Source organism: Elephas maximus, chromosome 8, assembly GCF_024166365.1.
Source record: "Elephas maximus indicus isolate mEleMax1 chromosome 8, mEleMax1 primary haplotype, whole genome shotgun sequence".
Taxonomy (NCBI): Eukaryota; Metazoa; Chordata; class Mammalia; order Proboscidea; family Elephantidae; genus Elephas; species Elephas maximus.
The window spans coordinates 88,964,410-88,979,947 of NC_064826.1; the positions used below are offsets into that span (position 1 = coordinate 88,964,410).

At 37.6% G+C, this 15,538-nt stretch overlaps 2 protein-coding genes across 6 annotated transcripts in view; one reads left to right on the forward strand and one right to left on the reverse strand.

Moving 5' to 3' along the window:
- TAX1BP1 (Tax1 binding protein 1) overlaps positions 1 to 9,299 on the forward strand; it is a 94,808-nt gene extending 85,509 nt beyond the window's left edge. For 2 of the 5 annotated variants that reach the window (XM_049893324.1, XM_049893326.1), the window contains exons 18-19: positions 7,409 to 7,491; positions 8,064 to 9,298. In XM_049893324.1, coding sequence (XP_049749281.1) covers positions 7,409 to 7,491; positions 8,064 to 8,265 — 285 coding nt within the window. In that variant the 3' untranslated portion in view covers positions 8,266 to 9,298. Of the gene's footprint in view, positions 1 to 7,408; positions 7,492 to 8,063 lie in introns of all 5 variants that reach the window. The other 3 variants (XM_049893327.1, XM_049893328.1, XM_049893325.1) reach the window with 2 other exon arrangements.
- Positions 9,300 to 10,002: 703 nt separating this feature from the next.
- Positions 10,003 to 15,538, reverse strand: part of JAZF1 (JAZF zinc finger 1) — a 371,846-nt gene continuing 366,310 nt past the window's right edge. The window contains exon 5 of the mRNA XM_049893335.1: positions 10,003 to 12,413. Within this exon, the coding sequence (XP_049749292.1) occupies positions 12,237 to 12,413 (177 nt within the window). The 3' untranslated portion in view covers positions 10,003 to 12,236. The remainder of the gene's footprint in view (positions 12,414 to 15,538) is intronic.

Here is a 15,538-nt window from a genome sequence, read left to right on the forward strand (position 1 = left end):
ATCAGATTAATCTTAATCATACTTACTAAGTAATTTACTATATTCTTTTGAATATAGATGTATCAGGCTGGAGGAAGCAAAGCGTTAATGACAGTATTATGCGTCAGTATGTTTATTTTCAATTTAGCATTTATATCCTACTTTGAATTTTTAAACTCATGATTCTCTTTAGCTAGAAAAAATAGAGTATCATACAGTCGTTCTCTTTTTCTTAGAAATGTTATTTTAGACATCTTTAGTGTTTACGTAGCATTTTTAATTCTCTGGCAGCAACACAATACCAACGATAATTGAATTAGTTTGTGTAGCTTGTCATGATTTTTAAAAATTGCATTTAAGAGATTGCTTAACTATTTAATAAATAGGTTCTTTTCCCCGTAACAGCTCCTTTTGGATTTCCTGTGCATTAAGATGAATTTAAAAGAAATGCTTTATCGTGCTCTTTTCACGTACAGAAGTACCATGACCTGTTTCTCATTTAATCTAGTGTGCTGCATTTAATTGCTATTAACCTTTGCAGAAACTGATCAGTGTTCAGACAGGCATGATTTTAGCCCTAGTGCTCGATACCCATAATGGAGAAAAATGTATTTCTCCCTCCAGCCTTTTGGCCTCCTGTGTCCATTCCTGGGGATAATTAGGAAAACTGTCAGAACTTTTGTAGCCTATTTAAGGTCTAGAGTATCATCTTACTGCTTTTTCACACCTTTACTTCACATTTTGCATATTTAATATGATCGTTCTTGGCACAGATGTTACATGTGACAAGCCCTTCTCTTCTGTAGTCATCTGCTTCAGTTTAATGAGCAGAATGTTCTTTCTGATCTGTGTGCTTTGCCCTCCTGCAAATCCATGAGAAGCAGTGTTAGAGTCTTGCACTCATTTGCTGACATGCTTAGATTTGGTAATGAGATGGAAGGACTCTTTTTTTTTTTTTAAATATAATTTTTATTGTGCTTTAAGCAAAAGTTTACACATCAAGTCAGTCTCTCACACAAAAACCCATATATACCTTGCTACACACTCCCAATTACTCTCCCCCTAATGAGACAGCCGGCTTTCTCCCTCCACTCTCTCTTTCTGTGTCCATTTTGCCAGCTTCTAACCCCCTCCACCGTCTCATCTCCCCTCCAGGCAGGAGATGCCAACATAAGTCTCAAGTGTCCACATGATCCAAGAAGCTCACTCCTCACCAGCATCCCTCTCCAACCCATTGTCCAGTCCAATCCCTGTCTGAAGAGTTGGCTTCAGGAATGGTTCCTGTCCTGGGCCAATAGAAGGTCTGGGGGCCATGACCACCAGGGTCCTTCTAGCCTCAGTCAGACCACTAAGTCTGGTCTTATGAGAATTTGGGGTCTGCATCCCACTGCTCTCCTGCTCCCTCAGGGGTTCTCTGTTGTGTTGCCTGTCAGGGCAGTCATTGGTTGTAGCCAGGCACCATCTAGTTCTTCTGGTCTCAGGATGATGTGGTCTCTGATTTATGTGGCCCTTTCTGTCTCTTGGGCTCATAAGTACCTTGTGTCTTTGGTGTTCTTCATTCTCCTTTGCTCCAGGTGGGTTGAGACCAATAGATGCATCTTAGATGGCTGCTTGCTAGCGTTTAAGACCCCAGATGCCACTCTCCAAAGTGGGATGCAGAATGTTTTTTTTAATAGATTTTATTATGCCAATTGACTTAGATGTCCCCTGAAACCACAGTCCCCAGACCTCTGCCCCAGCTACGCTGGCCTTCGAAGCATTCAGTTTATTCAGGAAGCTTCTTTGCTTTTGGTTTAGGAGATGGAAGGAGTCTTAATGTGCACACCTTGGGTAACTGTGTTTTGCAATCAGAAGATTTTTCACATCACACAAATGAATTTTTATGTACCCTCAGAACTTATTTTCTTTAAATTTTCTGTCGTTACAACAATATAAATTACCTGCTGATGAAGTACTTTAGTAAGTAATTTTAGTAAAAATATGGAAGTAAATTTGACTTGACCTTATCCTTTTCTGTTTTCTCTGCCCTGGAAGTGATAAACAGCCACAGCACCCAGCACTTGTGAGTCAGGATTGAGGTAGCCTATTCTTCCAGCCTGCTCTAATTCCTATACCTGCCATATCTCTTCCCTATGCACCAGAAGCTGTGCTCAGCTATCAGAACTCTTATATGACTCTTGTACCTAATAATTGGCAATAGCAGTAATGTCATTGTCATGATGATGTTGATGGCAACAAATACTTCTGTAGTTCTGTTTGCCAACTAATGCTAAACTTTTTACATATATTCAGCCATTATTGTTTATAGCAGTCTTCTGAGGTACGAATTATTATCTCTATAGTGGAGGACACGGAGACCCAGGGAGATTAAATACTTTGCTCAGAATCACCTAGATGGTGACGGTAGAGCCAGGATCTGAGTCTCATTAGTTTGCCTGTAGAAACTGTAGAAACTGTGGTCTTGACCACCTATAAAATAGATTAAACCAGAGGTTCCCATAACTGTCTCAGTTCACAGCACCTTATTATCTTAGGTGTTTCTTTTGGCCCAGGGGTGTTGTGAAAAAAATTAACAGTTTTGTTTATTAAGTAATTTAGTCCAAACAACTAGTAACAAGTATTTATGTCCCAACAACTTTAGTAACCATTTGAAGAAAATAATATGCATAAATTGAAAAGAAAAATTAATCTTTTGTATTTAACCATAGTTACTAGTGGGATGTGTGTGCCTGTTGGCCACTCTACAACTTCTCAAACCTCGAAATCCGATTGGACCCTCATTTCTTGTTTCACATGATAACCCTTTATTTGCTGCCAAGTTTCTTCTGACACACAGCGATCCCGTAGGGCAGAGGAGAGCTGCCCATAGGGTTTCCAAGGCTATAATCCTTATGAAAGCAGACTGTTGAACATCTCACTTCCACAGAGCAGCTGGTGGGCTCAAACTGCTGACCTTTCTCAGATATCCGATGTCACTGAAAGGAATGTAGCACTATTGAATGTTGAAACTGTGAGCGATCTCTAGTGGTTCTTGTGGTATCTGACAAATGTTGACCATTTCTGTTTCCCCAGGAAGTTAAAAATAGCCCATGGTACCCTGTGCATTTGTTGTGGTACCGTAGTACAGTTTTTGGAACCATGGGTCTAAACCCTTGCCACTCAAAAATGTGATTTTATGGTCTAGTAGTACTGATGTCTCCTGGGAGCCTGTTAGAAATGCAGAATCTCCAGCCCCACTCTAAACTTGCTGAGACTCAGACTGCATTTTATTAAAATTCTTAGGGGATCCTGTGCTCATTAAAGTTCGGTCTAAACTTCCTTCCTCCGTCATTCAAGGCTGGATTACTTTCTCTCCTTAACACACATCCTACTTTCCAGTTGTTTTCATGCCTTGTTCCGTGTTTCCCTTCCACCTGGACTGGCGTTACTTCTCCTTTCCCCTCGTTTCTATGTCTGAAAGACAAAGGCTCACACTTTCTATTAATACATGGTTTGTTTGCTGCTTTCCACATGAATCCTTAACTGAATCCCCAAAACTGAAGACAGTTTTGGTATACTTTTTTTTTTTCCTGGTGAATTTTTAGCTTTGATTCTCAGAATGGTATGTGATTTTCAAAGCATCTGGGACCCCAGAATTGTTGAGAACTGCTGCTTGAAAGAATCAAGGCCTGTTTCCCATCTGTTATGGTGCATTGTTTGGGTTTTTGTGATTTTCATGTTTTCAAAAAAATTTATTTTTAAATTTAAAATTATTTTGAATATAACCAGTGTGTGTTTTACTTAAAAAAGTAGTATATACTCAGTCAATCATTTTTTACAATAGTGCCAAGACAATTCAGTGTGGGAAAAGGATGTATAAAAATTTACTCAAATTGGTTCAAAGACCTAAATGTAAAAACTAAAACTATAAAACTTTTAGAAGAAAACATAGGAGTAAATCTTTACAGCCTTGCGTTAGGCAATGGTTTCTTAGATATGACACCAAAAGCACAAAGCAACTAGGGGAAAAAAAGATAAATTGGACTTCATCAAAAGGATTAAATGAATTCTGTGGTTTTACATTACTTTTTTTTTTTAAAAACAGGTATACTTCCAACTGGTACTATATATCTGGTTGGCATCTCTTAGTGCTGGTTTTTTTCTTTTTTATATCACATAGTGCAGTGCCTTTTCACATAGCAGAAAACCCCTTCCGACTCATAGCGACCCTATAGGATAGAGTTAGAATTGCTTGTTAGAGTTTCCAAAGAGTAGCTGCTGGATTCAAACTGCTGACCTTTTTGGTTAGGAGCCAAACTGTTAACCACTGCACCACCAGGACTCTTCATGTAGTAGAAGCAGTTTAAATATTTGTGATTAATGATTTTAGTTAAAGAATGCTTTTAGTTTATATTTTCTGCCTATAAACTATTTAAAATTCAGATCATCTTAGGACAGTAACTTCTTTAGGTAACAGCTTTGTTGAACTATAATTAACATACCATACAATTCACCCACTTAAAGTATACAATTCAGTGGTTTTTAGTATATTTAAAGTTGTGTAGCCATCATCACAGTCAGTCTTAAACACTTTCTTCATCCCAAAAAGAAACTATGCTTTAGCAGTCACCCTTCCACTCCCTGCTTTCTCTTATCCCTAGGCAACCCCTAATCTGCTTTCTGTGTCTGTAGATGTGCCTATTGTGGACATTCATATAAATGGAATCCTATTTGGCTGTTTGTGACTGGCTTTTTTTTACTTACCATAATGTTTCCCAGGTTCATCCCTGTTGTAGCATGTATTGGTACTTCATTCCTTATTATTGCTGAATAATATTCCACTGTATGGATATATCACATTTGTTTATCCATCTATCAGTTGATGGATATTTGGGTTGATTCCAGTTTTTGACTTACTGCTGCAAACATTTGTAAGTTATTGTGTGGACATGTTTTTGTTTTTCCTGGATACATACCTATGAGTGGAATTGATGGGCCATGGGACAGCACTGTGGAAACCCTGGTGGCACAGTGATTAAGAGCTCTGGCATTTTAGATCCATCAGGCACTCCTTGGAAACTCTGTGGGGCAGTTCAGTTCTATTCCGTCCCATAGGGTTGCTATGAGTCGAAATCGACCTGATGGCAGTTGGTGTGTGTGTGTATGGTAGCTCTGGAAACCCTGATGGCGTAGTGGTTAAGTGCTATGCCTGCTAACCAAAAGGTCAGCAGTTCAAATCCACCAGCCACTGTTTGGAAACTATGGGTGCAGTTCTGTTCTGTCCTGTAGGGTAGCTGTGAGTCGGAATTGATTCGACGGCAACAGGTTTTGGTTGGGTTTTTATGGTAACTCTGGTTAACCTTTTGAGAACTGCCAGATTTGTTTTCTAAAGTGTTTGTACCATTTTACATTCCCACCAGCATGTATGAGAGTCCCGGTTTCTCCATATTTTCACCAGCACTTATTATCATCTGTCTTTTTTATTGTAGTCCATACTAGTGGGCGTGAAGTGGTATTTCATTGTTATTTGACTTGCATTTTGCTGATGCGGACGATGTTGATCATCTTGGGCTTATTGGCCATTAGTATACCTTTGGAAGAATGTCTATTCAGATCCTTTGCCCTTTTTTTTGGTTGAGAATATACACAGCAAAACATATACCAATTCAACCGTTCCTACATGTAAATTCAGTTCCTACATGTAAATTCAGACACCGATAGCATTCTTTGAATTGTGCAACCATTCTCACCTTTTCCCTTCCCCATTAACATAAACTCACTTGCCCACTAAGTTTTGTACCTAATCCTTCGTGTTGCTGTTGTCACTTTGATCCCATATAGATAGTTCTTAAAAGAGCATAGTGTTCAAGCTTTGCCTGTCTTTTGATTGGGTTGTCTTTTTGTTATTGAGTTGTAAGAGTTCTTACATTGTCAGGTACATGATTTGCAAGTATTTTCTCTTGTTCTGTGGGTTGTCTTCATTTTCTGGATAGTGTCCTTTGCAGCACAAAAGTTAATTTTGATGAAGTCTGGTGTGTTTTTTTTTTTTTTGCTTGTGCTTTTGTTGTCATAGCTCAGAAACCATTGCAAAATCCATTCATGAAGATTTACCCCTGTATTTTCTTCTTTTAAGAGTTTTACAGTTTTAGCTCTTAACATCTAGTTCTTTGAACCAATTTGAGTTAATTTTTATATATGAAGAAAAGTAATATTTTAGAAAGTAATACAGATCTTTCAAAGTTGCTTTCTGATTTTCGTAAACATTTAAATTGTAGAGTTCAGTGTTACTGTTTAACTGATAACATTACTAGAAGTGAGTATCTCACAGAGCTTAACAGTAACATCTCATTAAAAGGACAGGATGTTGACTAATATTACCTAATAATACAAACTAATTAGGGACATATAAAGTATTAATTTTCTAATTTTAAATAAAAGTTGCTCAGAGTCATTGGTATTGTCTTTTATCTCATGTGTTGACTTTGGCCTTAGCACACAGTGGTCACAAGGACAGCCAGGTACAAAATAAAAAAGATGTTTAGTCTGTCTTTTGTTTGTCACTTCACATTTCATACCTTTTTTGGTACCTCTTCCCATGACAGACTTAACTAATTAGCCCATTGATAGCAGCTCTGAGGCAAGCATGATTACCCAGCAGCATAAGGACTTCTGTCAGTGCCTGCTACATCCGTTTATGTGGTCTTAGTTCATGACGTGAGAGAGCAAGCTCATAGAACCGCCGAGAGGAAGAAAGCAAACGGGCAGCTTAGATGATGAGGCTTCTTTAAATGTTGCGTGAAATTCCATGTTTGGCTGTTCGGTAGCACATACAGAGCTCTAGATAACTGACCACTGGGATGCAGGCGTGTGAATCCAAATCGGTGTTTTTTTTTTAAGGCTTGTAGTTCAGTGTGTTGCTTTGCTTTACAACAGGTAGTTTCCAGTTGGATTTGTCCATGTGTGTGCCTAAGAACATACATTTGCAAACTGTACAATTTATTAGTTTTCCTTTATGACTTAAATATTATACAGCAGTTCTCTCTGGTCAAAGAGAAGTCTATGTCTTGCAAATTGTTACCAAATGAGAATAGTGGGGACAAATAATGTAGACTTACGATTTTTATGAAAGTTGTCAACCAGTCTATGGAACTATTAAAAAAAAATCAGTGAAGTTACCTATATATAGATCCAAAAAGTTCTTCTCATTCAGTTTCATTCACAGATACAGGTATACCTGCCATTCCACTGGATGCTACTTTTTACTTCAGTAAAGATGAGACTGTTCTGTTAGTCCATAGTCCATAGTGAGACACTTGGTAAAATTTACTTTCAAACATTTGTGTATTTTAAGAATAATCTTACTTCCTTTATATTCTCAACATGTGCTTGTTTGAATTAAGGAACTTAAGTTTCACTTTTCTCAAAAGTGGCAAATTCTTTTTTTGCCCAGGAAGACGAGAATGTACCCACTGCTCCTGATCCTCCAAGTCAGCATTTACATGGGCATGGAACAGGCTTTTGCTTTGATTCCAGGTAATTTTTCTCTTTCTTTTGTAGAATTTGAATTCTGTAGACCGGTAGTTCTCAAAGTGTGGTCCTTAGAAGCTTGTTAGAAATGCGAATGCTTGGGGCCATATCTTAGACCTACTGAACCAGAAACTCTGGGGTTGGGATCCAGCACACATATTTTAACAGGCCCTTGGGATGATTCTAGTGCATGCCATCCATAGGAACTAGTGCGTGCTACAAAAAAAAAACTTAGTTGTTAAACTGAGTGGGTGGCTGTTAGGAAATTGTTAGTTGTATTTCCTTATAGTTTCGTTAAAAAGGTTTTTTTCTATTAAAAATTAAAGAATTTAGTTCATATGATTGTATTCTTGAAATTTTAATTAAAAAAAGATTTTTGTCAATTGAATTATAAGACTTAAGTTTTAATTGTCAATTAGGTTTTAGGAGCAGAAAAAAGTTTCTAAAGACTTTGAGGCATTTAGTAGGTTGTTTAGTATTTTAGTCAACTAGCTATATTTTTAACCTTGTCATACTGAAGATTGACTGTTATACAACTTATTAGAAATGTATAATTTTCATTTTCCTATTTCTTCAAGCTTTGATGTTCACAAGAAGTGTCCCCTCTGTGACTTAATGTTCCCTCCCAACTATGATCAGAGCAAGTTTGAAGAACACGTTGAAAGTCACTGGAAGGTGTGCCCGATGTGCAGTGAGCAGTTCCCTCCTGACTATGACCAGCTGGGCTTTGAAAGGCACGTTCAGACCCATTTTGATCAGAATGTTTTAAATTTTGACTAGTTACTTTTATTATGAGTTAATACAGTTTAGCAGTTTAAAAAAATCACCTCCAATAGACAACTTAGGAGACTGCAAGGTGTAGTCTTCACCTTCCCATGTACCCTCTTCCACACTTCTCTGACCAAGAGCTACTTTGCAGTTTGATGGTGTTACTAAGGTTAGGGTTGATCTTTGGCTTCTTAATAAATATAATTTTAACCTCTGTTAATCTTACCTGCTTTAAGAAAAGTTCTTGTGTGTTTGTATCTTTATTTATTCCCCAGTTTGTGAAGTTGTATGAATAAAGGATACAGGGATTATTTTAATGTTACCACACTGAAAAAATAAGTATAGTGTTAGATTATTTAGCAGAATATTTACAAGTTTCTGTTGACCTTGATGATTGAGCATGACTACTAAATATTATGTAATAAAAAATTCATCCTAATAGTTTTGCGAAGTAATTTTTCGAATACAGAAAGCTCTGTAATTTAGCCGATGAAATTGGTTTAACTCTCTCTCTCGAGCTGCGTACAGAATGAGATTACGTGCTTGCCATAAAGCAAATATCCTTTTTGTATATGAAATGTTTGCTTCAAGAATTCATAGCATATTTTACTTTGGGACACAAATTCTGACTGAAAGCTTTTACAGTAACCTGAATGATTATTTTTAAGACATCTTCAAGTTGTGTTTATATCTATGGAAAAATGGAACAAGATTAGTGCAACTGTTTTCATACTGAATGAGCTACTAAACAGTGGTATTTGTGGTGTGAAATCTCTATGTATCAGGATCTTTTTCAGATTTTCCTGATGAGAATATAACTTTGACATATTTCCTAGTAAGGATTAAAAATGTAATGCATAAACTGAAATCAAAGTACTGTGTTCCTTTAGTTATGTCTGTCCTGCTCTATGGAACTTTTATGAACATTAAGGAGAACACATTTTTGGAGGCTTGTGGGTAATTTCATGGTGGTTGTATTTATTTGTGATAGTTCTTATTGACCTAGCATACTAAGCATCCTTTTGGTCTGGGCCTTTAAAAAATTTCTGAACTCTATTCCTTTCTCTTTTAAAATGTTAAAGAATTATTGTTCTGGCTTTAGATTTTGCTGCTTTGGTAAGTTATGAAAATATTTAGGCTTACTGTAAGCAAACTAGCTACTTAAGATGTTAACCTAATATTCAGACTTGGTGGCATTTTGGGGTGCTGTGTATTAACTGTGTACATATATGTTGCTCGTATTTGTTTCTAGGAGCAGAATTTGTGTATTGTTGGAATTCTTTAAAAAGGTTTCTGAGTAGGACCAACAGTATTAGGCAGGTAGGTGCCAGTGTTAGAAAACAGCTGTCTCAGGAGGTAATAGCATTGAAGATTCCATGTTTTAGCTTCCTGATGTAAGCAGGATATATTCAGTTAAAATTGTTCAATGACATGAGCATTTTTTCTTTTGCATCAGTTAACAATTATAGATCATGCTAGACCTAAAAGTATCCTCTGAATGACATTACGTACAGTACTGCTAATAGGGAAATGAGGTCATTCATCTCATCAGCCTAGAACTTTTAAATGGTTTTGGCCCAAGCTTATGTAATTTGTTATCGACAGAAAAGCAGTGCAGTCTACGTAAAAGATTGAGAATAAACTCTACATGCAGTAATGGGATATGCAAATAGGCAGTCTAAGATAGAACAAGGCACTGAATGGATATTAGTTCCTGTGGTAAACTTGATACTGGTTTTCATAATGGATACTAATGAAAATAAAGAGTCAAGTTTATCTTGGGTCAGAGGCAGTTTATTTTAAATGTGATTTCATTTACATTTATAAGCAGCTTTTCTTGACAGGAATTTTGATTAAGTTGCCTTCAGTTCTAAAACAAACCTCTGTCACTTTCAAACTTAATGTGCTCTGTCCTCAACAAAACATATGAAAATATAATTTAAAGCACAGTTCTCACAGACACGATACAATACATTCACTATACACGGTATAACAAAATATTCCCATCCTTACCTGTTTAGTAATACTGTCACAATGAATAAGTAAATAGAAATTGGAATTTGTTTTATACTTGAAAGAAATTTAACATGCACAATGACTTATGACTGTTTAGCTGTTGAACTGATTGATCCAGCCTGCAGTTTCTTGCGCTAGAAGGAGCGAAGCTAAATAATCGTTGGCCCAGGAAATTTGTTATTGGTCAATTGTAGGTAGATAAGAAATAGCCAAGTAGGGCCTTCTTATGCACCAACTAGTAGCTTCCCATGTCTGGATCATCCTTTTAAATATACAGGAAAACACTATATTCAGAACCAAGACCACTCTGCAGAGATCTGAGGGAAATTTTGAGGGCAGTGTCTTTATAATACTTAAAAATCCCTCATTATGAGGATTCCCAACTTATGAATATAGAAACTTACCCATTTGGCTAACAGAATTGTCGTCCTTTCAAAATGTCTGAAAAATTGAGGAGGGACACCTGCTTCCCAGCTGTGTGTAAGACTTTTCATCAAATGTAAATATGGGAAGAAAGCTATTTCATAAGCAATTCAGATTTGCGTTGCACCAGTTTGCTGTGTGGGCAGTTAGCTGTCTCAAAGCAGTTTTATTGCATAATTAGGCAATTGGTAAACTCTCGTGTTTAAGGAATAGCACTTGGGAGAAAACACTCAAGGCATGATGGTATCGTCAGTGAGGAACACTCAGGAAGGGTCCAGACGTAGGCTACTCTAATGGGTCACATCATTCATTCTTTGACCACCTGCTGCAAGAAGCACTTAACTGTCAATAAGGCTCAATTTCATATTTCGGCAGAATGTTTCATAAAGCTAAACAGACCATTTTCAGTGGGAATGCAGACATCTCCAATATGGTGGGAAAAGCGCCTTAAAAAAAAAGTCAATACAATGAGCGTGAAGAAGAGGCAATAGGAGTCTTAACAAAAACACTCTTCTTTGAAACATGCTTAGAATTTTAATTCTTATTTGCAACCCATAGGTTTGTTAGGGCAGTGGCTGGAAGAATTGGCAACACATAAAACATTAAATCTGTTGGCAATAGAGAACTACAAAGTGCTTTAAAACTTCATCTGAAGATGAAGATATAACTAAATTTCACACACACAAAACTCGCACTTAAGTATTTCTTAACAACAGATTTCAGGGAAAAGTATTTCACTAAACTGGTATCTTGGTCCACAAATATCGACAGGCATAAATGGAATCCCTTGCACCTAGCAGGCACTCAATGAATGTATGTTGAGTTAATGAGTGAACTGAATAGACTATTTTGTACAAAAATGCCATTTATAACACTAAAATGATTGGTAAGTCAGATGGCAAGATTTTCAGCTTTTTAAAGGGAAAAAGGATTTGCAAGATAATATAAAACACAAAGCACACCTTTTATGTATGTTATTTAAATATGAAAATATTTTTAGCATATTATGTTAAACATTCTTATTTATATTTCCATTACCTAAAGTCTTTCTACTCACAAATACTAACTCCATTATGTAAGGCATGGTAACCAGTTTGATAATGAAGGTATTATTTTGGTATTGAACATATGTGAGTTGATGTGTTGAAGAACTTCAATCAATCACATTACAATCTTGAAAAAAAATCTCAGTGCCAGCCCCTCCTCCCCCGGATTGATACCACTACAATACAACTAAACAATGTGCAACATGCCCTCAGTTTTATTTTGTTTTGGGGGAAATGTGCTGAAGAACCTAGAGCTTTTTTTGTTTAGCACCTTATATCAAAGTAATGAAAATGGGTATGATGAATACATGTGCAAATGTACAAAATCATTAACTCTACAAAGATACATCATTCCAAAATTACAGAAAAATTTAAAGCATGCATTTAATTCTTTTTTTTTTTTAAAGGGTTGCTGAATGCTTCCCCTGAAAAAAGGTGGCTGTTTTCAAAATCAGCAACTGCTGGTGAGGATTTCTTGGCACAGTTACGACCAGCATGTTATTGCTGCATCTTCCTGATAATCTCAGCCGACACCGGGGGATGGAAATTGATTGTGTGGTGCCGCAGGCCCTGAGCTGTCTTGTAACTCTTCCCACAACGACATTTGAATGGTTTGCGGACACGAATCTGTGTTCTGTGACCATTCTTAGCATGGTACTTTATGCCATTCACATTCTGTGGAGAAGACAAAAATAGCACCTATTATATGGTGTCACACAATGTCAAAGTTGAGAGAACCACAGTATGGGTCCTGAATGCAATCAGACCTCTCCTAGATGGCAGCTGTTCAGAGAGATAGTAAGCTTTTGTGTGGACCTGAGTTGTGACCCTGCAAGGACACAGTCTGGTGGTGGGGACTCATGGGCTGCAGACTGGGCATGCACACAGCTACCTCAAGGAAACAAGTATGCCTCAGTTACTCCGAAAATAAAAGTACTGATTTCTTAAATTTACATAAAATACGTATTTAGGACTCAGTATAGAGACAAAGAGGCATAGTTTCTTCTCCCTGGAACTTTGCTTCCTCTCAGAATTGTTTCTACCCTGAAAAGAGTTAATAACGATGCCATAAAAGATCCTTGGGATGACCAACAACATGTCTTCCAAAAAAAGAAAACACAGGTTAGGAAAGTCTCAGAGATTTCAAGACTTGTTACAGATTCTTGATTTGGAAGCTCAGTTTAAGTACTGCTTCCAAGCAACCGTGATGATAGCACCCAGCCACCTTAAGGTGTATCTTGTGTATCTTGCCCAATTAAACCTTCAGGTAACTCCAGCCTCAGCTGTTACCTTAACTGCAGCCACATGGAGAACCACCCAGCTGAGCCCAGTCAACACACACAAACATAAAAGATAATTGTTTTTAAGCCACTTAAAAAAGATTACAATAGTTTATGACCATTTAGAAGACGGCTGCCACCTTTCTAGGTAATAGTAACAATATGACAAAGTCCCCTGGTTCAGAAGTGGTAAGAATTTGCATATTAAATACTCATTGAGCACTAAGTAGGGCCCCTTTTTGTAGATGAAGATTACTAAACATTGCACCATGTTCTTCTTTTCACAGGGAACTTGTTGCAAGAGGGACTATTAAAAACCCCTGTGTCCCGTACCACTCACACCTTATTAGAAAAGAGGAAATCAAAAATAAAAAGCACTAACCAACAAACAGAAAGGCACAGCAACCTCAGCAGGATCAGGGCTTAGATATGCCACTCAGGCCTGAGTTTTTGTAACTAATTAGGCAAGAGAAGCTTAAAAACCAGAAATGCTGAAGCCACAAGAAGCCAGTTGGACATGAAACCAGACCCAGAGTTTACCAGAAGGACAAGCTGGAGTTGAGGTGATTCTAACAGGCTCTGTGGTCTGCTTCCTGCTTGAATGTAAACATTATGTTGTGTGGCTGGCTAAGGCTGTGAAGAAAACACAGCCAACCCCATATATCGGCATCACTGCCGGAAAAACTATGAAGCTATTTGCCCATTTGGAGGTGTGACATTTCCAAGGATGGCCAAAGAACCTGCCTTACCATCACTTTTTTCTCTTTGTTGCCATGGCTTAAAGTGTTCACAGGTGTGGAACACCCTTATCAACAAATGTTGAATCAGACTGCTGAGCAAGCTTTTTATATAGGTAATGGGAGCTTTTTCCACTTTCCAAGATTATAGGATTTTTAAAAAGATTCACTGAAATTTCTGATTAAATAGACCCTGAAATGAGTTGATCTTTCAGAAATTTATAAATACACAAAGGCAAGTGACTAAAAATGAAATGCTTAAATACTTGGGTCTTTTTAGAGAGGAATGAGAATTAATCTTTGATAGGGCAAGGGATGATCACTGTCGCTTAAAGACCTTATCCCAGTGCTGAGTATTGATGTCTACTGCCTGATTCAATCCTCATCTTTTACATGAGAAAACTCATGGTGAACGATAGATCATGTGGCTGGTAGATGATAGGATTGGAATATAAGCAGGATGTTTGATTCCATAGCCTGTATATTCCCCCAGAATTCCCGTAGCCTCCTAACATGCTAGGTACTCATGAGTTAGCACAACTAGCTTGGAAGCTTTTAAACATCTTACCAGTCCAGAAGGATTAGGATACTCCATCTGGAGAAAACTGGCTATGAATTACAAGGGTCTTCTGACAATGGGCTAGTATCTGAAGGGAAGAGGTCAGGCAAGAGGCATTCAGGAAGGCTTGGGGTGGTGGGCAGGGGAAGGCTGACAGGTTTTACCATCAGAACTACCACCCCTACTTATGGAATTAAGCCAGTCAATGGACAACAATTTAGAGGCTACTGTCAAAATACCACTTCAAATCAAATCATGAAACCTAAAGTCTGGATGCCAAGCTGGGCTATCCTGCCTTTAATGATATTTGATCTTTGTTGCTGGTATTCAGGCCTGAATATATATAATTTATGACCTGTGTCCTTGTTATGGAAGCTATAGCTTTTATGTTCCACATAAAGGATGAAGTTGCTTGGGGACTGGACAAGGGAGGAAGGTGGAAAAAAAAAAGCCAGGGATGGTAGAGGTGATGTTAGAGCTTAAAGGTGTCACTCCACCAGCCCCAGAAAGCCAGGTGCTATGGCTACCCACAATGTCTAGGGCAAGGAGGGTGACCTTTGAGGAAAAAAGGAATCACTTGTATTTTATCCCTGATTATTGAAGTAATATGTGTTCAGTGTAGATAACTGTAGAAATCTAATAATAAAATATAAATTAGAAGAGCATAAATAAGTAGAACAGATAAAACCAACTATTAACATCTGAGGTATTTCAGTATTTTTTCTATGTACATTACGTATCTTACTTAGCATCTGTTTTTGCCACAATGTTACTCTGAGGATTCCTTTGTCATTAAATATTTTTTGAAAAATTTTGATGGCAGAATTCTATCTCACCTGTGGTGAGAAATTTAGTATCTTCCATATTTCTGCTTACTTTAAGTAACGTGATGACCATTCTTGTACATCAATTTATGATGATGTGTTTAGGATACATTTCTAGAAGGAGAACTAAGAAGCTAAAGAATATGAACATTTTTAAAAGCTCTGATTATTTAATGCCAAGTTGCTGTCCAGAGAGGTTGTGTCAGTTTACACTTCCAACAGCTTCTGGTGGGATCCTTAAGGAGGGGCAAGGAGATTGAGATCCATCAAGGGAGGGAGAGAAAAGCTGAAGTACCTTTTTGGGAAAACCCTGAGCCACACGTCCACCTCCTGTTTACCCAAATAGTGGAGGCCAGTCTTGCCTTCTGTTGCTGAAACAGGCAGTGTTCTCCATGCAGGA